General features: G+C 47.1%; 1 protein-coding gene across 2 annotated transcripts in view; it reads left to right on the forward strand.

Annotated features, from left to right (window-relative positions):
• The first annotated feature begins 470 nt into the window (after positions 1 to 470).
• IRAK2 (interleukin 1 receptor associated kinase 2) overlaps positions 471 to 22,527 on the forward strand; it is a 52,896-nt gene continuing 30,839 nt past the window's right edge. For both annotated transcript variants that reach the window (XM_043442170.1, XM_043442171.1), the window contains exons 1-2: positions 471 to 650; positions 8,939 to 9,121. In XM_043442170.1, coding sequence (XP_043298105.1) covers positions 557 to 650; positions 8,939 to 9,121 — 277 coding nt within the window. In that variant the 5' untranslated portion in view covers positions 471 to 556. The remainder of the gene's footprint in view (positions 651 to 8,938; positions 9,122 to 22,527) is intronic.

The raw sequence follows: 22,527 nt of genomic DNA on the forward strand, positions 1-22,527 counted from the left end.
CTCCCCCCCAACACTAGCATCTTTTAGCATTTCATGTAACTTATTTCTTCAGTACTGTTTTATTTATTGCTAGTTTCCTCCACCCACTCCCACCCCCCGTCTAGACTGTAAGTCCCATGAAAACAGGGACTTTTGTAAGTTTTCTGCACTTTTGCATCTCCAACACCTAGAACAGTGCCCTACTGATAGCAGGTTATTAATAGACTATCTCTTGAATGAGTCGAATGTGGCTGAAGGGCTAAAGCCCTGGAGGTGGAGTCAGAGGTCTCTTGGGATCACCACTGAATTCCCGTGTGGTCTTAAAGGTGTTTCCTCTGTCCTGTGGGCCTGTTTCTCCGGCTCTGACGGTTTGGTTTCTCAGCCACTGGTCAAGCCGGCCGGGAGGCGTCGCGCCCCCGGTGTCCGCCAGGGGGCAGTGGCACACAGGGCCGGCCCCGCCCACTTCCCGGCGGCCCGCGGTGGGTGGACCCACCGGCCGGCGGGTACAGAAGCGGAGTCCTGGGTGCGTCGAACTCAGTTGTCAGCCCGCCTGCCCGCCAGCCCTCAGAGCCTGGCCATGTGCTGCTACATCTACCAGCTGCCCTCCTGGGTGCTGGACGACCTGTGCCGCAACATGGACACGCTGAGCGAGTGGGACTGGATGCAGTTCGGTGAGTGGTCCTTCCTGCGACCCCCACTAAGCCCCCTCCCCGCGTGTCTACCGTGGTCCTTGATGTCTAGGGCTCTCTGTGCTGCTCTCCTGGGCCCGGCCTCCTGTGTATCCTTGGGCAGGCGCTGCCCCTTTTCTGTTGGTGATCTGGAAGGTGTGAGGTGATCTCGGACGATTTCTGCTGTTACTCAGTCTGTCTCTAAGTAATGACCGGCTGCACTTCGCTGTTTACGGTAAAGCTGAAAAGTGTTGCTGTCAGCAGTGACTGGTGCTTACTGTGTGCCGGCCCTGACGCAAGCACCTGACACGGATTACCTCATTTAATTCCCACAGCAGCCGTAAAGTGCATATTTCTCTCACCCCATCTTACAGACCAAGAAAAGGATTTAGAGGTAGAGTCACTGGTGCGGGCAGCCACTTGTGAGAGTCACTTGTGTCACGCAGTTCCTAAGTGGCGGAGTTGGCTTTAACCCCGGCGTTTGGCTCCGCCAGGACATCCTTAACTCCTTGGTGTATTTTCTTTGTTTGCGCCTGGTGATTGACTGAGGGCTTGGCATCTGGGGGCATGCTGAGCATGTGGCCCTCAGGCGCCCAAACAGAGGTCTGTACTCCAGGCTCCACCACATCCAACTGGTGACTTTGGGCAAGTTGCTTAACCTTACTCTGAGTCTCAGTTTCTTAATCTGTAAACTGGAGGTGGTTGTGAGGAATAAAAATTGTATAAAAAGCTCTTGACACCTGTGTGTCAGAGGTTCTTGTAAGTATTAAGGAAGTGTTAACAATGACCATTCTTAGTTTTGTGTTTTTTTTTAAAACCATGCGACTGGTGCCACTTTATTTGAAAGCTAATATCTGTATTTTTAAAAAACGGAGATTATGATATATACCAGTTGAACAAAGAATGTAATATTTATGTATGGTGGAAAGAATAATAATAAAATGAACATGCATGTTGTTATCCGTCCAGTTTGAGGAAATAATATATATAAATTTTTTTTTTTTTTGAAATAATATATATTTTAAACTAACAGTTCTCAACCAGGGGCAATTTTGACCCCTTTAGGGAACATTTCTAATGTCTGGAGACATTTTTGGTTGTCACAGCTTGGGGGATATAGTGAGTAGATGCCAAGTGTGTCAGTAGCTCATTCCTGTCTGACTCTTCACGACACCATGGACTGCAACCAGGCTTCTCTGTCCATGGAATTCTCCAGGCAAGAATACTGGAGTGGGTTGCCATTTCCTTCTCTAGGGGATCTTCCCAACCCAGGGATCGAACCCAAGTCTTCTGCGTTGCAGGCAGATTCTTTACCGTCTGAGCCACCAGGGAAGCCAAGGATGTTGCTAATTGTCCTACCATGCACAAAACAGCACCCTCCTCAAACAACTATCCAGCCTGAAGTGTCAGTAGTGCTAAGGTTCAGAAATCCTGCTTTAAACCAGTCACAAAAATAATACATGCTTATTGCAAAATACTGAGGAAACAAAGGTTAGCTCAAACTCTGCCACTCAGTGATACCATTCCTATCATTTGGGTGCCGACAATAATAATAATAACAACAACAGCCGGTAACATGAATTGGCTTCTCACCATGTTCCAGCAGAGTGCTAGGTGTCTTATACCTTCTAGTCTTTTTTTCCCCTAAGCATATTTATTTATGAATATACATTTTCCAAAAATCATATAATTTTGTACATTCTACTAGCCTACTTTTTTCACTTACACTGTATCACAATTATTTCTCCTTGCCAAGCAGTATTCCTTAGGAACACAGACTTCCATTTTTATTTCAGTGTGCATTCTTATTCACTGTTTAGTGGGAAAAAATAGCAGAGGTACTAGGTTCAATGAACAAATCAGGCCCCTGGAAAGTGGTATCTTTCCCCTCCCAGGCCCTCAGCCTCCCCTTTCCTCCCTGCAGAAGCAGTCCCTTGGTAACACATCAGGGCATCTCTGAGAAGTCTGTCACCATCTGATTATCTAGACCACACTGTGACCCTTTGCTCAGATGATCTGTGATTTAACTATTTTTTATTGTTTCCTGGGTAGTGGACAAACACTTTATGTAAGAGCCTCTCTCTAGTTTTTTCCATGTTGGCCTCAGTTATGAAGGCCAGAACAACTTTTGTTTCTAGGATATTGATTTAGAAGGCACTCCTGTGAAGTTCTTCCTCTTTTTTTTTTAGACTAAAAAGTTTTTTAAATTGAAGTATAGTTGATATACAGTGTTGTAACTTCTGCTCTACAGCAAACTGATTCAGTTATATATATCTATATATTTTTTATTTTTTATTTTTTATTTTTTATTTTATTTTTTTTTTTTTATATATATTTTTTAAAAAATTATTTTCCGGGACTTCCCTGGCAGTCCAGTGGTTAAGACTCCATGCTCCTCATGCAAAGGGCATAAGTTCAATCCCTGGTCAGGGAACTAGGATCCCGCATGCCATATGGTGCAGCCAAAAACAAAAATAAATAAATAAAAAAATAAAAAAATAAAATAAAATAAAAATTATTTTCCATTGTGGTTTATTACAGGATATAGGATATAGTTCTCTGTGCTGTAAAGTAGGACCTTGTTGTTTGTCCATTCTATATATAACATTTTGCATCTGCTCATCCTAAACTCCTGATCCATCCTTCCCCCATCCCCCTCCCTCTTGGCAACAAGCCTGTTCTCCATATATGATGATTAAAAAAAAAAAAAAGGCAGCACAACTTCATTGAGGTATAATTCACCTGCCATGCAGTTCACACATTTAAAGTGTACAATCCAATGGCATCTAGTATATGCAAAGTTGTATATCCATTTCCATATCAATCTTAGAACATTTTAATTACCCCAGAAAGAAACCCTATACCCCTCAACAGTCTCCCCAACACTCCCAAACACATCTCCTGTTTCCCCCCAGCTTTAGGCATTGCCTATTATGGACATTTCATATAAATGGAATAAATCATAAAATATGTACTCCCTTGCGACTGACTTATTTAGCACCTTTCCATGGTTCATCCATATTTTAGTGTGTATCAGTGCTTAATTTCTTTTTATTTATTACTGAATAATATACCATTGTATGGAGGTACTTCATTTTATTTATTCATCTGACAGTTGATGGGCATTTGGGGTTCTTTCCACTGTTTGGCTATTATGAATAATCCTTCTGTGTACATTTGTGTCTGTCTTTGCGTGGCTGTATGTTTTCATTTCCCTTGGGTAGATACCTAGGAGTGGAATTACTGAGTCACAGCGTAACTATGTTTAACACTTTGAGGAAGTGTTACACTGTTTTCGGAAATGCATTTACCATTTTACATTCCCACCAGCTGTGTATGAGGGTCCCAATTTCTCCATGTCCCCCTCCATCCAAGCACTTGTTCCTATCTGTCTTTCTGAGTTTCTAGCCATCTGAGGAGCCATTCGAGGAGGTATGAAGTGATTTCTTGCTGTGGTTTTGGTTTGCATTTCCATAATGACTAATGATATTGGGTGTCTTTTCATGTGCATTTGTACATCCTCTGACCCCTTGCACTCTGGAGACACCAGAGTTGCTCAAGGTCCTCAGAGGCTTCCCATTGTGATTTAGGTTATAATCCAAATTCCTCACCAGGCCTGCCTCATCTGGCACAACATGAGCCCCACTGACTTGTGTGACTCTCCTCCCACACCCAGCTCTTGCTCACCCTGCTCCAGCTATGCTAGCCTCCTTGGTCCAGACTCAGGGCCTTCGTACTTGCTGCTCCCTCGGTCTGGGACGTTCTTCCCCCATCTTCCCCAGGGCTGGTTTTCTAGTCTCTATTAGACTTCTATTGCTGCTGTAACAAATTACCGCAATTTAATGGTTTAAAAACAGCCTTTATTGTGTTACAGTTCTGGAGGTCAGAAGGCCTAAAATCAAGGTGTTGGCAGGGCAGCTGTCCTTGCAGAGGCTCTAGAGGAGAATCTATTTCCTTGCTTTTACCGGCTTCTAGAGGCTGCCTGCATCCCTTGACCTGTGGCCCCTCTTCCTCTGTCAAAGACAACAGGGTAGCACCTTCAACTCTCTGACCTCTGCTTCTGTAGTCTTCTCTGAATCGGACACTCCTGCCTCCCTCGTATAAGGACTCTCGGGCTCACTCAAATAATCCAGGATAATCTTATCTCAAAGCCCTTAACTTAATGCCATCTACAAAGTCCCTTTTGTCATGTAAGGTGCCATATCCACAGGTTTTGGGGTTTAGGACACTGACATCTTTGGGGGGCATAGTCTTTCAGTTCTCAATTCATACGACACCTTGTTTGAGAAGCTGACCCTGTCCCCCTTTCTTTCTTTTTTTTTTTAATCTCATCTCTATGTTTTATTTTCTTCATTTCTCTTAACATGCTATGACCTTGTTCCTTACTTGTCTATGTTTGTCTGTCCCCAGGGAACGTAAGCGCCATAAGGGCAGGGACATCACCCCAGTGGCCAGCAGTGTACACTGTGTACCACTTGAGTGAAGGATGGGCTGAAGGATGTGGGAATGGTGAGGACACAAGATGACCTGGAGCCTGGTGGTCAGCCGGTTGTCTGTGATGAATCAGAGGCCACTGGGCTCGGAGCCAGCCATGCCCCCCAGGTAGCAGCTCCTTGCCAAGGCAGCACTTCATGGTTTTCTGTTCAGCACAAGTAATTGTGATTGTCCTTCCAGCCCTGAAGAGTCTTGGCTTCTGCGAGTCTCCTTTTTTGTTGTTGGGGTTGAAAGACCTTACTGCAAATTCCACAATTTATTCTTTTTTTTTTCTTTAATGGCATTCTAGCTTTTTACTAATAGAGATAATGCCAGTCATTTTAGAAGCGATCATTCCTTAGGGCAGATTGTGATACTGGGGAGTGGAGGTGGAAAAATCTATAAAGTGATTAAAAAATCATACTGTCACAAATATGCAAACTCTTTGGATTTGACCATTTTGGCAGATAACATGTTTGCCTCCTGTTTGTTTCCCTATGATTGTGACTGCATTGATGCTTCCCCTTGGGGGAAGACTGGCTTCTCACAGTTTCACTCATCCCAGGTGTATTTCACGGGGTGCTGGGGCAGGGATTCCTTTGTTGGATGGCTCCCCTTCTTCCTCTCTCATGCACATGCCGGTCTTTGTGTACAGCCCTGCTTTGTCCCTGCCCAGCCGTGTGACTTCAGGCAAGTGATCGCCTCTCTCTGAGCCTTTAGTTTCCTCATCTGTAAAATGGGGATGAGTTGCTGAGAGGCTTAGAGGGCAAGACACTCTCCCTTTCCCTCAATCAGGAAGAAGTCTGGTTAGTCCAGACAAGGAACACTTCATCCAAGGGTGGATCATTTCAGGAGACTGTTCCCTCCCTGCCCCAGAGAGCTTTGAAGATGGGCAAGGTTTTCTCCTGTGTCCTGCAGGACTCAGGATCCCAGACTAGGAGGGATGGTCATCACATAGTGTTAACCGTCAGGGATGAAAGCAGGTTTTCATAAAGTATAGATGGCTTAACAATTACATTGAGCATTTATATCACAGGTATGTTATCCTATACGTATAACCAATCTAATCCTTGAAACAACCGCTGAAAGCAAGTGGCATTGTTTGCCTCATATGAAAATGAGGAGACTGGGGCACTGGGGAGATGAGGGGGCGCCTTCCCTAAGCACACTGCAAATAAGTAGCAGAGAGAATATCTGAACCCAGGCCTCAGAATCCAAAGTCTGGGGACTTCTTTGGTGGTCCAGGGATTAAGACCCTGCGCTGCCAATGTGGGGGACCTGGGTTCGATCCCTGGTCAGGAAACTATATCCCACATGCCACCACTAAAAATCCTGAGAGCCGCAACTAAGACTTGGTGCGGCCAAATAAATGTTAAAAAAAAAAAGAAAAGAATCCAAAGTCTGGTCTCTGAGCCTGCGATTATAACATCCCTCCTGCTGACATAAGCGTGTATTTTTATTTCTGATAGAAGAGCTGACAAGAGTATAACCAGTGATTTCCTTGGGGTCTTCCAAGTGGGGTGATCACAGGGGCTTTGATTTTCTCCCAGTTTCCACATGTTCCACATGTAATAACCAGGTACTGCTTGTGAGTGTTGGGCCAAGAGCCAAGGACTCAGCAGGCCACTTGTCAGTGACTCACCCCGCTAAGATCTCTATCTTGTCTTGACCCTGGCTTCAGGGCCTTGTTAAATGCTGACAGGTCAGTGCTGTGAGGGATGTCACTTTCACAGAGCTACAGTGTCCACACTGCCGGGCAACTCCGGGTTTAACCCCTCTTCCTCCCACGTTGCCTGTGAGGAAAGTGGAGCCCACAGGAGTGAGGGCTGCCGCAATGGAGCCCTGGGGGTGGCTTCTGTTCTTCCCATGACATCATGCTGCCTCCAGAGAGTGGGAGGTGAACCTGTGGACAGAGCTTGTGTGCACAGAGGGCTGGCAAGAGGGGTTCTTTCCTCTTCCCTTCACTCTTTTCTCTCTGCCACTGGAAGCAGCCCCTGACCCTGCTGACATCACATCCCACGGACCAGGAATCTGGCCCGGGGTTTCCAGTGACTAAGGTTGCAACTCAAGAACTTTCCATCTCTAACCAGGCACTTCTCCCAGAGGCTTTCTCTCTGTGGGAGGCTGTCACAACCTTCCCCATTCCTCCAGAGGAACAGGGACTGTATAATAGGATCACGTCCCTCCCCGGTTCTGAGGTGTTTCATAGTGTCCTGGTGTCCGTGACCCTTAGGATCAGGTTCAGACTGTAGCCTGGCATTCGAACTCCATCGTTATGTAATTCTGGTCTCTTGTCTTGCTCTTCCCCACTCAGTTCACTTATGTTGGTATATTTTCAAACAGAAAAGCTCTGTGGACTTTGGGTTGACTTACCACTGTATCTCTGGAGCTTGTCGCAGGCCTGGAGCTCAATAATATTTTGTTGAATGAATGTATGACTTGATGTTCACATAGATATCTGCTCCATGATTTCTGAAATCCTGAAACTGAAGTCTGATTGTTTTAGTCCTAGTTTAAAAATAAATAAACAGGTGCCTCCCTCACTTCAGAAAACTTAGCAGAATATTATGTGACCACTCAAAAATGCTAAATATGAAGTGCTTGTAACCAACTTGAAAAATGCTTATGGTATAGTGTTAGTAAATGAGGTCTAGATACACATTGTTTCTTACAGTCTGGCAGCAACTGCATCCAGAAGCACCCCTGTGTGTTTTGAAGGGGACAGTCTCAGAAATGGAAAGTATCTTAGTGGGATGCTGTGTCATTTATTAGCTTTTTTACCCCTGTCTTTTCCAAGTTTTCTTTAGCAAACAACCATTACCTTTATAATAGAAAATGAAAAGAAGTAATGCATTAGTTTTAGTATTGTAGACAGTGTGTGCATGCTCCATCGCTTCAGCCATGTCCAACTCTTTGCGTGGACTGTGGCCCACCAGGCTCTTCCGTCCATAGGACTTCCCAGGCAAGAATACTGGAGTTGGTTGCCACGCCCTCCTCCAGGGGATCTTCCCGACCCAGGGATCTAAGCCAAGTCTCCTGCATCTCCTGCATTGCAGGTGAATTCTTTATGGCTGAGCCACCAGGGAAGCCCATTGTAGACAGTAGCCCCCTGTAAATTGTACACTGCTTCAGAGTTGGCAGAGTGCTTGTAGATCCATGGCTCTCTTGCTCCTTGTTACAGTTCTGCGAGGATAGCAGGCTGTGGATTCATTGATTCATTCATTCAGTTCCCCCTGCCAGGGCTGGGACTTAGGTGAGGAGAATGGGATGCCCAGGGCAAAACTATAGGAGACATCTACTCTCCGGCTGCTTCAGGTGCAGGACCAGCCCTAAGAGTGAGCACTTCCTCCACGGCCTCACTTTGGTCCTGGCCCTGCCCTCACTCTATGCCAGGCCTTCTTCTCTGTTCTGAGGCTCTAACAGTGCCTACACGGGGCTTCTGTTTAGAAGGGAAGACAGGCAAAGTTCTTTTACCTTCTGTTACACTTGAGGAAACCGAGGCTCCCATCCCCCTGGGGGAGTGTCTTGCCCATAGCAAGTAAGCAGCTAAAGCTCAAGGTCCCTCACCGGCTTGTCCAGTGGTCTTTCTCCTAAGTCTTGTGTGGCCGCCCAGGGTGACATTTACATTCAAGTGTGAGCATGCTGGTCCTGGCAGTGTTGAATGACTTGGGCTGCTGGTGGAGCCCAACTCCTGGTGGAATTTCAGGTGGAGTGAGGGGCAGGCGGTTTGGTGATGGACAGAGCCGGGCCAGCATGGGGACCCTCTGGTGGAGGGACTGCCCTTCTGACTCTTGTATTTTTTCGTGCTCACCTTCCAGCCTCCTACGTGATCACAGACCTGACCCAGCTGCGGAAGATCAAGTCCATGGAGCGGGCCCAGGGCGTGAGCATCACACGAGAGCTCCTGTGGTGGTGGGGCATGCGGCAGGCCACCGTCCAGCAGCTCCTGGACCTGCTGTGCCACCTGGAGCTCTACCGCGCGGCCCAGATCATCCTCAACTGTGAGTGCCCACCGCCCCTCGCGGCCGGCGGGAGCTGTGCTTGCTGGCCTTGAAAGCTTTCCTGATCTTAAAAACATTTCTTACCACCCCAGTAAGAAATTAATAACAGTGGTCACGACCCCCAGGGAGAGGAATGGTGTGGCCAGAGAAGCAGGTGTTGGAGATTTTATTTTATTGATTTTTTATTGACAGTCTCTTTGCACCTTTTACATGTTGGTTCTCTGTTCCAAAAATAAGTAGAAATTTAAAAATAGCTATAACATAACAATTCAAGAAAGTCGGCAGTAAAAATTATTTATAGCCTCATCCCGTTTCCCAATTTGGCATCCCAAGAAGTAACTACTAGTTACAATTTCTTGTCTATTTTCCTAGAAATTTTCTAGGCAAATGTTTATATGTTTCTGCAACACTTTTAATACAGATGGTAGAGAGAACACTGTGCACTCAGATGTCCCCTTTGTTTTCACCTGGCAGTTGATCTTCCAGGTTGTTTCATATTGAGATCTTCTGTCAGCAGTGACATTGTATTCCTATGACAGATGTATGGTGATTTATTGATAGGTATTCAGGTTGCTTCTAGCAGTTGCCTATTGTGTACAGTGTGGGACACACACCCCATTTGCACACATGTGAATCTAGTTGTGGGATGATTTTCCCAACATTGGAATGGCTGTGTTGAAAGTTTGTATATTTTAAGTTTTGTTTAATTCAGTACCAGTGTTACAAACTGCTCCCCTACAGATATGGCCATGGTGGGACTATATTAACAGGTAATAAATAATAACCTCCCTACCTTGAAGGGTGTCGGTGAAACTGAAGAAATAGAATATGTCAAGGGCCTGGTGTTCAGCCAGTGCTCAGCAGAGGCAGGGGGATGAGGGGGCCTGATTATCTACACCTGGGCCCCCCAGCCCCATGTTCCCAAAGAGACCCTTTCCGTGTGGGGCAGTGGGCCAGGCCTCTCACAGGTACTTACTGAGCCCCTGCCCAGTGCCTGGTGCTGTCCGAGGTCCTGGAATACAGGTGGGAAAGCAACAGGTCACTGCTCTCATGGAGAGCATAGTGATGGGGAGATGGCAGATAGGAAAACAGGTAAAAATAATGGGAGGGAGTGACTGAGTCGGGAGCCTTCTAGAACATGGTGGTCATGAAAGGCCCATCTCAGGAGGTGAAGTTGGAGGAGTGAAAAGAAGGCACCCATGAGAGGAGTTGGAGTAAGAGAGCCCAGGGGAGAGGGAACAGCCTGTGCGAAGGTCCGGGGGTGTCGAAGGAACTAGCATAACGCTGGTGTGAGAGGCAGACAGCAGGGCATGCAGAGCCCCACAGGCCTGCGGGCCACCCTGTGGGCCCTGGAATTGTCCTATCTGGGGTTCCTGAGCTGGGAATAACCGGACTGAACCAACAGACCTCAGTTCAGCACCTGCCTTCTGGAATCAGGGAGGGCTTCCAGGATGAGGAGTGGGGGCTTAGAGACCTCCATCCTCAGAGATAAATCAGGAGCTATCAGGGTGGCCGATAGGTGGAGACACACAGTGGTTGGCGTGACCAGCACCTGTCCCGTGTAGCTGCTTGCAGATCCCTCTCTGGCTTGTCTGCAGCCCCAGAACCTGACATGTGGCACACTCTGAGTTGAGTAGATGTGCTTTCACACGTTTTTCATGTTTTGATAGAATTAGTGGTAAACTCTAAATGGGTTCAAAAAGAGGTGAGGAAATTTGTGCCTGTCCAAGGATGCTAAAAAGAAAGAGAGGGGGAAAAAAAGAGAGAGAGTTGTGGAGAGTGGGGACTGCAGAGTGGAGCAGGAAAGCTGTTGTTGGGTCATGTCAGCCAGAATGGAGGGACCTCCCGCTCAGGCCACTTTGGGGAGGACACTGGTTTAGGGTACTGGGATGCTGCAGGGGTGTCTGGAGGCCTAGGGGCAGACATGTACCAGGAAGTGAGACACATCTCTCATTGGGCACACCAGCTTGCCATTGACGTCAGAACCTGACTGTTGACTAATCTTGAACATATTCTTAACAATTTGAGGTCAACACACAGCTTAATGTCAGATTCAGAGAAACACACTCACTGCAGTGTGACACTCTGAAGCTGACACTGACTGGGCACTTTTGAGGTACCAGGCGCTGCGCTTGGCTCCTCCCAGAACCCCCTCGAGGTGGGTGCTCTAAGGAGCCCCTTCTCCCGCTAAGAGGACACTGAGGTCAGGAATGGCTCAGAGCCTCCCCCAGGGGCACAGGGCTGGTCACACCCAGGCGCGTCGGGATCAGAGTCCTCATTCTTAGCTTTTCTCATGGGAACCTCACTGCACGCAGTGTTTGGTCTTCCAGGAAACTAATATTTATCTGTCAGCCTTTCTTCCTAGAACTTTACTTAGTTCCCTACTTCCCTGTTCCAACTGCCTGTAGCCTCTCAGGACCGTGAGAGTCTGCCTGTGTTCCCCAGTCCCCCTTAGCTCTGCTGATTAAAATTGCCTGAGGAAGAGAGATTTGTTTTGGGATTTCGGTTGTGTTTTCACTATTGCTTTCAGTCCTCAGGCAATACACTTCCCCTTTCTGTACCTTGGGGTTTTTTGGGGTTTTGTTTTTCTGGTTTTTTTTTGTTTTTTTTTTTAATTAGGAAAATTGGTCATTTTTTGAAATTGAATACAAAAGGCATGAGTGAGGCATATTAAATTTCTGTTATTCCAGCCAATTAGATCAGTTTTCCCTTCCCTAATTGTAACATTGTTTTTATTTAGTCCACATGTCCAATGGAACTCTGTGCGATCCCATGGACTGTGGCCCACCAGGCTCCTCTGTCCGTGGGATTTCCAAGGCAAGAATACTGGTTGTCATTTCCTTCTCCAGGGAATCTTCTCGACCCAGGGATTGAACCCGCGTCTCTTGCATTGGCAGGTGGATTCTTTACCGCTGTGCCACCTGGGAGACCCTAATTGTAGCATTAGTTAGACCTTGCTTTGCATTTACTTGCTGAAGATTGTTTATGAGTTTGCTCAGCTGCCCATAGCAGTTTGAGAACCTGACTTCTGCCCACCACTTTTCAGAGAACTTTAAGACTAGGTTTGAGTAAAACAGAACTGGAAAACTAGGTAATGTATTTGTACTTAGCAGAGACCTTCCGAAGGTTGTACCTGAACCAAAAGGCTGAGTGTGGGGTTCATGGGGGGCCACATGTGTGTCCTGTCTCTTGAAATCATGTCCTTCAAGGGGCTGCTGGTCCCATTGTGTAAAGAGCTGAGTGTGTGGGGCTCTGTTCCTTGATATTTTCTCAGCCTTAATTGCCAAGAGCATTAATATTCAATTGTCAGACATTAAATGTTATAAGAATTAGAAAAAACTAGTACAGAAGCCTTACCATTCCTTTTCCTGGTAAATCTGCTTGCCAGTGTCAACCTTTTTTACTCCTTTAGCTGTTTCTTGGTAGTTTCCTATGTTAGCATCCCAGGTTCATTGCTGTTACTAAGGGCAGACTACAGTGACTTAAATAAGACTTTAAAAAGACACTGTGCCTCCACACATGCCTTCCAGCCAACAAGAAAGGCACGTTCCCTGGGAACCGCAGTGTAACCTCCCTTCACAGGCTATTGGCCAGGGTAGGTCACATGATCACACGCAGCTGCAAGGGAAGCTGGGAAATGTGATCTGTAGCTGGGACCCTGTGTGCACAACTGAAGTGTCTATTACTCTAGACGACGAGGGGTACATATTGGAGGGACAGCTGGCTTCCTTTGGCCCTTTGCTTTGGGCCACCCAAACATCTGTATGTATCCTTCTTCCCACAAACACAACGTGCTCACCCTTTCCCCAGGGGAGTCTCTTCCGGCAAGGGGAGTGAGCCCTTTGCTTGGTACATCTGTAGTCCCTTGTTCTTCTTAGTTGACCAGTGATTCTTAAAGTGCATTCCTTAGACTTCTAAGCCTCAGCATCCCCTGGGAACTTGTTAGCAATGCAGGTTCTTGGGCCTTACCTCAGCTGCCGGTGTAGATAAGGTTTAAGAACTGCTGTTCCAGCACCTGGTTCTGTGATTTCTGACCCTGTTTTGAGGGGTGGGGTAGGTATTGGCGGAGCTTCCCTGCTCCCTGCTCCCTGTGGTCTCATCAGAAGTGGGAACTGGAGAGGCTGCCCTCATAGGGGGTTACATGGCTTTTACAGCTCCCTTCCTGCTGGGGAGAAGTGGTTTAGGGGCCTCAGGGAAGCTGTGGGGTCAAATAATGACCAGCTTTTGTCACACCAGGCTTGTGGTTTCTTTGGCAGTACATTTCCCTTAAAATGCTAGAAATTTCTGGTTTCTTGGCTTCTAATCAGTTCTGTATGTGGTAACCACAGCTAATGATACAGTCTAGATAGCTTAGTTCTTAGCCCTGAAAGGTTTGATTTTTTTAACTCAGTGGCCTATGTACTCAGCCTGCCCCGCCCCCACCTCCTCCTAATTTAAGGTGCACGCCTGGAGCCTCCCCTGAGGCCACCTGAAACAATAACTTGGATGGGACAGAAGTGTTCTTTTGACTCTTGCTTCTGGGCTCTGTGTCTGGCAGATAGGGGTGGACTGAGAATTGTGGAGTGTGGATTAGAAGGGTTGGGGCCATGCTATCACCTCCTGCTGGGACTTTCCCTTTGGGACCCCTGACACGGGACGTGGTTCTTGGTCAACTTGGATTTTCTACTAGAGGCCGCATCATCATTTTCATCTCCACTTTAACATGATCTGGCTCCACGGGAGTTCGTCTCCCTTTGTTGGAGGTCTCTTGAAAAAGAAGCCACATACACCAACCCTCAGAACATTTTCAGCTTCTCCATTTAGAGTTAACAGGATTTCTTAGCACATCGACTGCCTTCTGAGGGTCACAGGTGACAGTTTTGCTTTGGTATAAGGAGAGTAATCAGCTTTCCAGCCTGCCATATCTGGGTCCTTGCCACATCTAACATTATTATATTGATCTGACTCCTATGTGTTGTGCTTCGTCACTCAGTCGTTTCCGACTCTTTGCGACCCTATGGACCTTAGCCCACCAGGCTCCTCTGTCCATGAGGATTCTCCAGGCAAGAATACGGGAGTGAGTTGCCATGCCCTCCTCCAGGGGATCTTCCCAAACCAGGGATTGAACCCAGATCTCCTGCATTGCAGACGGATAATTTACCAGATGAGGTACCAGAGAAGCCCTGGCTCCTATAAGAAAGGCCAAAATAACAAAGGGTTAAACTAGAAGGTTTATCTCCATTAGTAGTATGTGTGTGGGCAAAAAGGCTGATAGGGTGGATCCACAGTGTCAGGGATTCAAGCTTTTATTCTACCTTATCCTGCTATCCTGAACATATGGTTTCCAGCTTGTGGTTTGAGATACTCACTCCAGCTCCTCTTTTCCATATTCCAGGCAGCAGAAAGGGGTGGGGACTTTTCTTTCCTTCTAAGGGTACAAGCTGAAAGATGTACTTTTATCATTTCATTCAGTTCAGTTCAGTTCAGTCGCTCAGTTGTGTCCGACTCTTTGTGACCCCATGGACTGCAGCACACCAGGCTTGCCTGTCCATCACCAACTCCCGGAGTTTGCTCAAACTCATGTCCATTGAGTTGGTGATGCCATCCAAGCATCTCATCCTTTGTCATCCCCTTCTCCTCCCACCTTCAATCTTTCCAAGCATCAGGGTCTTTTCCAATGAGACAGTTCTTCCCATCAGGTGGCCAAAGTATTGGAGTTTCAGCTTCAGCATCAGTCCTTCCAGTGAACACTCAGGACTGATCTCCTTTAGGATGGACTGGTTGGATCTCTTTGCAGTCCAAGGGATTTTCAAAAGTCTTCTCCAACACCACAGTTCAAAAGCATCAATTCTTTGGCACTCAATTTTCTTTATAGTCCAACTCTCACATCCATACACGACTACTGGAAAAACCATAGCCTTGACTAGATGGACCTTTGTTGGCAAAGTAGTATCTCTGCTTTTTAATATGCTGCCTAGGTTGGTCATAACTTTCCTTCCAAGGAGTAAGTGTCTTTTAATTTCATGGCTGCAATCACCATCTGCAATGATTTTGGAGCCCCCCAAAAATAATGTCTGCCACTGTTTCCACTGTTTCCCCATCTATTTGCCATGAAGTGATGGGACCAGATGCCATGATCTTAGTTTTCTGAATGTTGAGCTTTAAGCCAACTTTTTTTTTTTTTTAAGCCAACTTTGTCACTCTCCTCTTTCACTTTCATCAAGATGCTCTTTAGTTCTTCTCACTTTCTGCCATAAGGGTGGTGTCATCTGCATATCTGAGGTATTGATATTTCTCCCAGCAATCTTGATTCCAGCTGGTGCTTCTTCCAGCCCAGCGTTTCTCATGATGTACTCTGCATATAAGTTAAATAAGCAGGGTGACAATATACAGCCTTGATGTACTCCTTTTTCTATTTGGAACCAGTCTGTTGTTCCATGTCTTAATTCTGTTACTTCCTGACCTGCATACAGATTTCTCAAGAGGCAGGTCAGGTGGGCTGGTATTCCCATCTCTTCATTAAGTTCTATTAACGAGAACCTAGTCACATGACCATAATTAGCTGCAAGGGAATTCTGAATGTAGCTTAAAAATGTGGTTTCTATCCAGGCAGCTGTCAGTCTAGCTAAAACTTCTAAAATGTAGGAAGACAAGGGGAATGGATATTCTCACCACATTTGCACTATCCCTAAATAATGTGCTTATCCTGTTCTTTTCATATGTATCAATTTAAATATTATCCATTAACTTCCTAGAAGAGAGTTTGGCTCTACATGTTGCAGTAAAAAGGAAAAAAGAGGTATGAGCTTTTCTTTTTCCCTTTTCTGAGAATAAGATGATAAAAATCGGTGAGCAGGCCTGAACATTCCTTGTTTTTTCAGTCTAACTGCTCTTAATTTTGCATGTCGGTAACTAAGTTTGCTTCTCTGCCCCCTAACTCTGCAGGAGCTGCAATGTACATTTTTTCCTTTGACTCTATGCTAAGTACATCCCCTATTTGGTGTTTACCCTTACAACATCCTTCCCCTTGTAGTTACACGTCAAAAAGAGGGCCGCAGAGCCCCCTAACTGTCAGACTCAATTATTGGATTACCGATGCCAGTTTATGACTGTCTTTGAAACAATGCCAGAGGAAGAAATCAAGATCCCATCACCTTCCTTCCTCATCACCATCTCCTGACTGCAAGCCCTTGCCTTATAGAAGTCCCTAGAATCTTCATGGAGGAGGGACGCAGTTCTGGAGGCATGAGCCTGCTATGTTCTCCTGTCTACCAGCTGAGAATAAAAGCCATCTTCCTATTTCCTCCAAACTCTGTCTCTGTACTTTGGTAGGCAGAGAAGGCCAAGGTTTTGGCTGGCAACATACACACCTCCCCTCCCCGTTCCTCCCAATATGTTTATAGCAATACATGTATATCCTCTGTAATCTGTATATGGATTTTTAGTTCCTCTATAGTCTGTAGATTGTTGTTCTAACTTCTAATGAATATCATTACATATTTAATGAATTTTCCATCCGCTCTAAACAGTGCCCCCCCTTTTTTAAGATTTCTTTTGATGTGGACCATTTTTAAAGTCTTTATTGAATTTATTACAACTTATTTTCTGTTTTGTGTTTTGGTTTTTTGGCCGAGAGGGATCTTAGCTCCCTTACCAGGAGTCGAATCTGCATCCCCTGCACTGGGAGGCAAATTCTTAACCACTGAACCACCAGAGAAGTGCCTTGGCAGTACCTCTTGATGCTTCACTTTGTAAAATGAAGTGACTTCCCCTTGCCCTTTGTTACTCCCCCCTCTCCACTTTCCCCTGCCGACTTCTGGCAGAGACCAGACATAAAGTGACTTTCTGTGGATGTCTTCACATCCAGGCTCTTCTGAGCCCACAGGGAAGAACGGGGCCTTAAGTGAAGTGCGTCACTGGGTCAGGATAGGAAGAGGAATGGGGCCTTTGTATTGGATTGAAAAATGTCTTTTTGTGATGGGGAAAGTACCGTATGCATAGGATGTCCGCAGGGTGACTCATGGTTTAGAGTAACATTTCCCAAATCACGTGCCCGTGTGTTCCAGCAAGTTACCACCTGCAAACAAAGTGTTCATGAAGAAGTAACCTTGGGCAATCTGAATGCTTTATCAGTGCCCCCTAAGATACACACCAATGTTTTAAGGCTCTGATAAGTTCTATAGTAAAGGAACCTATTTAGGCCAGTATTTTCCATTTACATTTGACTATGGAGCCCTCTTTTCATTTGATACTTATTAATATTCCCACGGAACCAGTACACTGTGGGAGTCACTGCTCTAGTACATGGTGGCCATGGTGCAATTGTTGGGCATCCCAGGGGAGCCTCATGATGGAGAACCTGGAGAATCAGGGGCGGCATTCGCGTGGTCAGGCCAGCATCAGAAGAGTCTGACCCTGGGACCTAGGGTCAGCCATCACCCTGGGGCTTAAAACCTGAGAGTTCTTCTCCTGATGGGGACTTTTCCTGACCACCAGGCTTAGGGAGAGGGCTGTGTGCTGGCATCTGGGGGTCTCAGGAGCTGGAATCAAGACAGAGGCCAAAGTATCAGAGCTGTGGCTTCCAGCCAGAGGTAGGTTGGCTGTCATCACGGCTGAGCTTCAGAGCTGATGAAATGCCACTAAGGTGGGCACAGGAGCTGAACCTGTCAACAGCGGTGGTCTGATGGGTCTAGCTCTGAGCATGAAGGCATGAAACCAGCTGTGCCTGACCTGTGAGGTGAAACTCTCCCTTGTTCTTCTCCATAGGAAGTTAGATACACAGAATCTGGAGAAGAGAGTCAGCAGTGAACTGAGACATGTTATCAAGCGCCCGCCATGTGCTAGGTGCTGAGGACACAGCAGTGAAAATACAGTGAAAATAGATCTCCGACCTGAAGGAGTCTGCAGTTTAGTTGAGAGCTGGATATGAACAGGGTGATAGCATAGAGATGGGCACCCAGCCGCAGCAGGAGTGCTCAAAGGAGAAGTGTAGCTCCAGTGGGTAGGTAGGTAGGAGGGTGGGAGAGGGGAAGGTTTGATCTCATCTGGGGAAGCTTCCCTGAGGAACTGAAACTTCCATCTCCACTCAGAGGAAGGGTGGGCCAACCGCACAGGCATTTGCAGGCAGAGGGAACAGTGTGTGCAAAGGCCCATTGGTGGAAAGGAGCGATGCTTGGCCATGGTCAGGTCTGCTTTCATCAGGAGTGAAGGGAAGGTTTGGGAGGGAGTATCCCCACTGCTCTGGCCGTGGTGGGGAACAGGAGCCTCTGAAGTTCCAGGTGTCAGCTGAATAGGAGAGCAAGAAGCTTCTGGAACCTGAAGGGACTCCAAGGGAGGTGAAGCAGGTTTCTTCTCCCCATCTGCTGCTGTCATCCTCCCGGGAGTTTGTTCTTTCAAGTTTCCCAATTTTCACGCAGTCTCTTCTTAGTTGAGCAACCTTCACAATTTCTAACTTTTGTTTGGTGGCTCAGCCAAAGTCATTTCCTTCCTGGAGCTGGGCTCTCGCTGGATGGGGAGTTTCTGTCTGTTGTCCAGTTTCCTAAAGTGAAACGGAAGAGAATGAACCCTTTCTGTCCCAAAGAGGCTGAGCAGTTGCAAGGACCAGACAGGGCTGGTGTGTGTGTTCTGGAGATTTCCCCAACATCCGCTCCTTTCCTACCACTAGGGAACAACAAAGTGAGGGAAGGACTCAGGTCCTAGGACCCCAGGAGACTTGCCCCTGATGGTGGCACTGCGCTGGACCAAGAGCCCGCCTCCCTCCTCCCACCACATCCCAGCCTGGAGTCACGCTACCTGAGTGCTAGTCATCACTTGTATTTAGCACCTAATGTGCTGGGCAAGTATCTTACCTCACAAATCTCGCTATTCTCATTTTATGAATGAGGAAACTGAGACGCAGGGATTAAGTAAGTCGCCCAAAGCCACATAGCGAGTAAGCAATGGGCTGGGAAGGGATGCAGGTCTGCTTGACCTTAACCCCTGCTGGGGGACATCACCAGATGGCATCAAGTCTCACTTTCCCCTCTGAAAAACAGGCGTAGACATTGTCCTGTCTGATTGTCTCATAAACGGGGAAGCTTCAGAACATAAGCGGTGCTAGGCTTTTCGAACATCCTTGCTGTGTGAGTCAGCATGGTCTCCTGACCCTCCTTCCACTCATTAGTGATTCCACTGGAAACGAGCGAGGCTTTGATCACCGTGGGTTTCTTGGGAGTCCGTGTGAGCATGGACAGAGGGGCGCATGCGGCGCCTTTCAAGAAGTCCCCAGTTTTTCAGAGAGGACAGGTGGGAGCCAGAGGGAGGGGAGCTGCAGTTTACTGAGCCCCCGCTTTATGCCTCGCTGTGGAAAGCAGCTCCTGTGGTTACGAGCACTGGACGTGTGTTGAGGTTGCCCATTAATCAGGATGGACTGTGGAACATTGCAGTTACAGATAAACCTGGAAATCTTAGCTGTTCAATGTAGCAAAGATTGATTTCTCAGAGTCTAGGGCTGCCTCCTGCCTTCTGGCACTTGGTAGACCATCAGGAATGCATGGTTTCCACAGTCACCGTGGAGGGAAAGAGACGGGTGGACGAGGCTTGCTTTGTCCGGGAAGTGACAATGGCATCTCCACTTAAAACCTATTGGCCAGAACTAGTCACGTGGCCCCAGCCTAATTGCAAGGGAGGCTGGGGTCTGAGGGGAACAAATGACTATTTGGTAAGCACCGTCTCAGCTCTAGGGTACCTCTCAGTTCAAGGGGGTTTATTACAAGATTCTACCTCCCCATGGCCCACGAGGTCTCACAGGGTCTAACCCTTGCCCAGTTCTCTCAGCTCATCTTGGCTGCTCCCCCCACTCTCCCATTTATTCAATTCAGCCACTAGGGTCGCCTTTCATTTTAGGGAGATACACCAAACTATCTTCTGCCTCAGGATTTTTGCATATGCTGTTCCTTCTCTTTACAATGTTGGTCCCTGCCCACCCCCCTCCTCCAACTCCCTTGCATTCTTTCCATGGTTCCTCCCTCTCATCTTCTGAGTCTCGACTTAAATGGCACCTGTCCACAGAAGCCTGCCCTGGACACCCCATGTAAGTAAGTGTCGGGCACCCCTCCCTTCCTCCAGCTTGTTTTCAGCACAGAACTCCTCCCAGTTTATAATTAGATGTCTTTGAACTATCATGTGGGTTTTTATAACGGTTGGCATCCCCTGTCCCTAACACAATGAGTAAGTGAATGAGGATGGATGAGTCATTTTAGCAGCTGGGTAACAGTTCCAATGGAGGATCCTAGATAGGGTGATTGGGAAGACAGGTCATGTTCTCTGACTTGCCTAACTTCATGTCTAGCTTGAGCTGGGACTTTCTAGGGGTGTGTGTGTGTGTGTGTGTGTGGACTTTGGATGCCCAGGGAGGGAAAGGAAAAGGAAACGAGCGGGTCCAGAAAGTTCTGGTTGTCCTGCCATGGCCTGCCGTCACCTGGGTTCTTCACTTAGGGGCTGAATCACTTTTATTTGCTCTCAGAGGGATCCATTTAAGCCACATGAGTCAGAATAAACACAAAAAATAAAGACAAATATATAAATACTAAAAAAAAAAAAAAATACTACATCACTGTTTACCTTGAGGTAACACCCCCTCAGCTGAGGGCTGTCAAGAATGGGGGAAATTCCAGACTTGCTCATTGGGGAAATACCTTACCGACAGCTGGACTGCCCTTTGCTCAAGTGTGTGGCTCCTGGATTTGCCACTGTATCAAATGTTCCCGAGTTGCCAGCCCCAGTGAGGAGACCCCAGGGCCCTCTGCCAAGCCTTTTGACCAAAGGAAATGGGGCCTCCATAAACAAAATATAAGTAAGAGAACTATGTCAGGTTTCACTTTACTGAAGTATTACCTAGAGATAGCAGCTGGCCCTTCCCCCCAGAGTTGTCATCAGAATTCAGTAGGTTACACATATGGGAAAACACTTAGGAGAAAAAAACGCCTGACCTCAACTTGGGGGTGATGATCATAACAATAGTAAATTACAACAGTAGCTTATAACTATTGAGCACTTACTTATTTCATCATCTCTGGGGGTGGAGGGCACAGTTCCTCGTCCCACTTGTCAGATGAAACTTGGAGAGTTTCCTTTGCCCACGAGCCTGGCTGTGGTGTGCATGAGTGGGCTGGAAGCCCTGAGTTCACTATGGGGCCCCACAGCACATGTGATCTGTGGCTCGTTAGAGAGAGTGGGACATCCTGAAAATACAAAGCAGAGAGAAAAAGGAATCAGACCCACTGTCCCCTGGGAACTATGGAGAGAGCAGAGAGAAACGCTTCTGACTCCCTTCCTCTGCCCCTTGGAGCTGGAAGCTCAATCCTCATTGTTCTGGGTTAAACCAGCAGTTCTGAGCCTTATCTAGGGAGCTTTCGAAAACATCCAGACTCTGATTTAATTGATCTGAGAACCAACACCTCAACCCCTTGGCACCCACAGCCACCAACGATGTTACTTTGAGCTTTGGCATCTCCTCCCATTCCCAGGGGTCTTGACAGGAGAACCCCAAGTTGCCTGTCCTCCGGGGTGTGAGCAGGCCAGCTGCCAACGACACAGCGGACAGAGCAGGGCACAGCTCTCCCCTGTTTGGGCTTCAGTAATACTCAGCGCCACGGCCACTGCTCCTTCAAGGCCCTGCCACTGCCCACTGAGACTCACGTGTCCATTGGAGGGTTTAAACTATTGGAACTAGCTGTCCACCCCAGATGCTTCCTTCAGAGAACCTAAGTTGGGATCCGAGATTCTTCCTCTGTGTCTTTTGAGCAGCAGGAGAGGACAGAGAATGAATGAGTCATAGTTTGTGCCCTCTCCCGTCACTGGCCCAGCTCTGTATCTGGTTTTTGTATCTGGTCCCACTGAGTCCTGGGATTGTCCTGGGATAGAAGGGTTATAATTATTCTGACTCCATAGACGATGCAAATGAAGCTCGGAAGGTTAAGAAATCCAGCCTAAAAGGGGCTGGCTCTGGCTTCCTCTCGCTTCTACTTGGTGATCACAATTCCTATTTTTGGTTCTCATGATCCAGCAAAATCAACTTTTTGTGTGGACTCTTTTTGAACATGTAATTGCAGCAGAGAAAAGAGTGCTGTCTCCTGGAAGCGAGAGGCTGCTCCTGTACATCAGTCATAGGAATAAATGATGTCACTGACTTGCTTTTTGGTCTTGGCAGACAGGAAACTTGTGAGATTTAAAGATCATCATGACCCTTTTGTGTGAGCGTTATGTCCTCCTTTGCCCCATCCTGCCTTTGATGTTCTATTTTTATTTCAACGACACTCTGCTGTATGTACTGGCCCAAAGGAGTGGGCGTTGTATCCGCTCAGCTATCACGGATCAGTTTCCAGGTAGTAACAGGGGAAAAGCCACAGTTTCTCCCACTCCTGGGTTTGATAATAGGAAAAGGGACA

The sequence above is a fragment of the Cervus canadensis genome, chromosome 22 (genome assembly GCF_019320065.1).
Source record: "Cervus canadensis isolate Bull #8, Minnesota chromosome 22, ASM1932006v1, whole genome shotgun sequence".
In the NCBI taxonomy this organism is placed as follows: domain Eukaryota; kingdom Metazoa; phylum Chordata; class Mammalia; order Artiodactyla; family Cervidae; genus Cervus; species Cervus canadensis.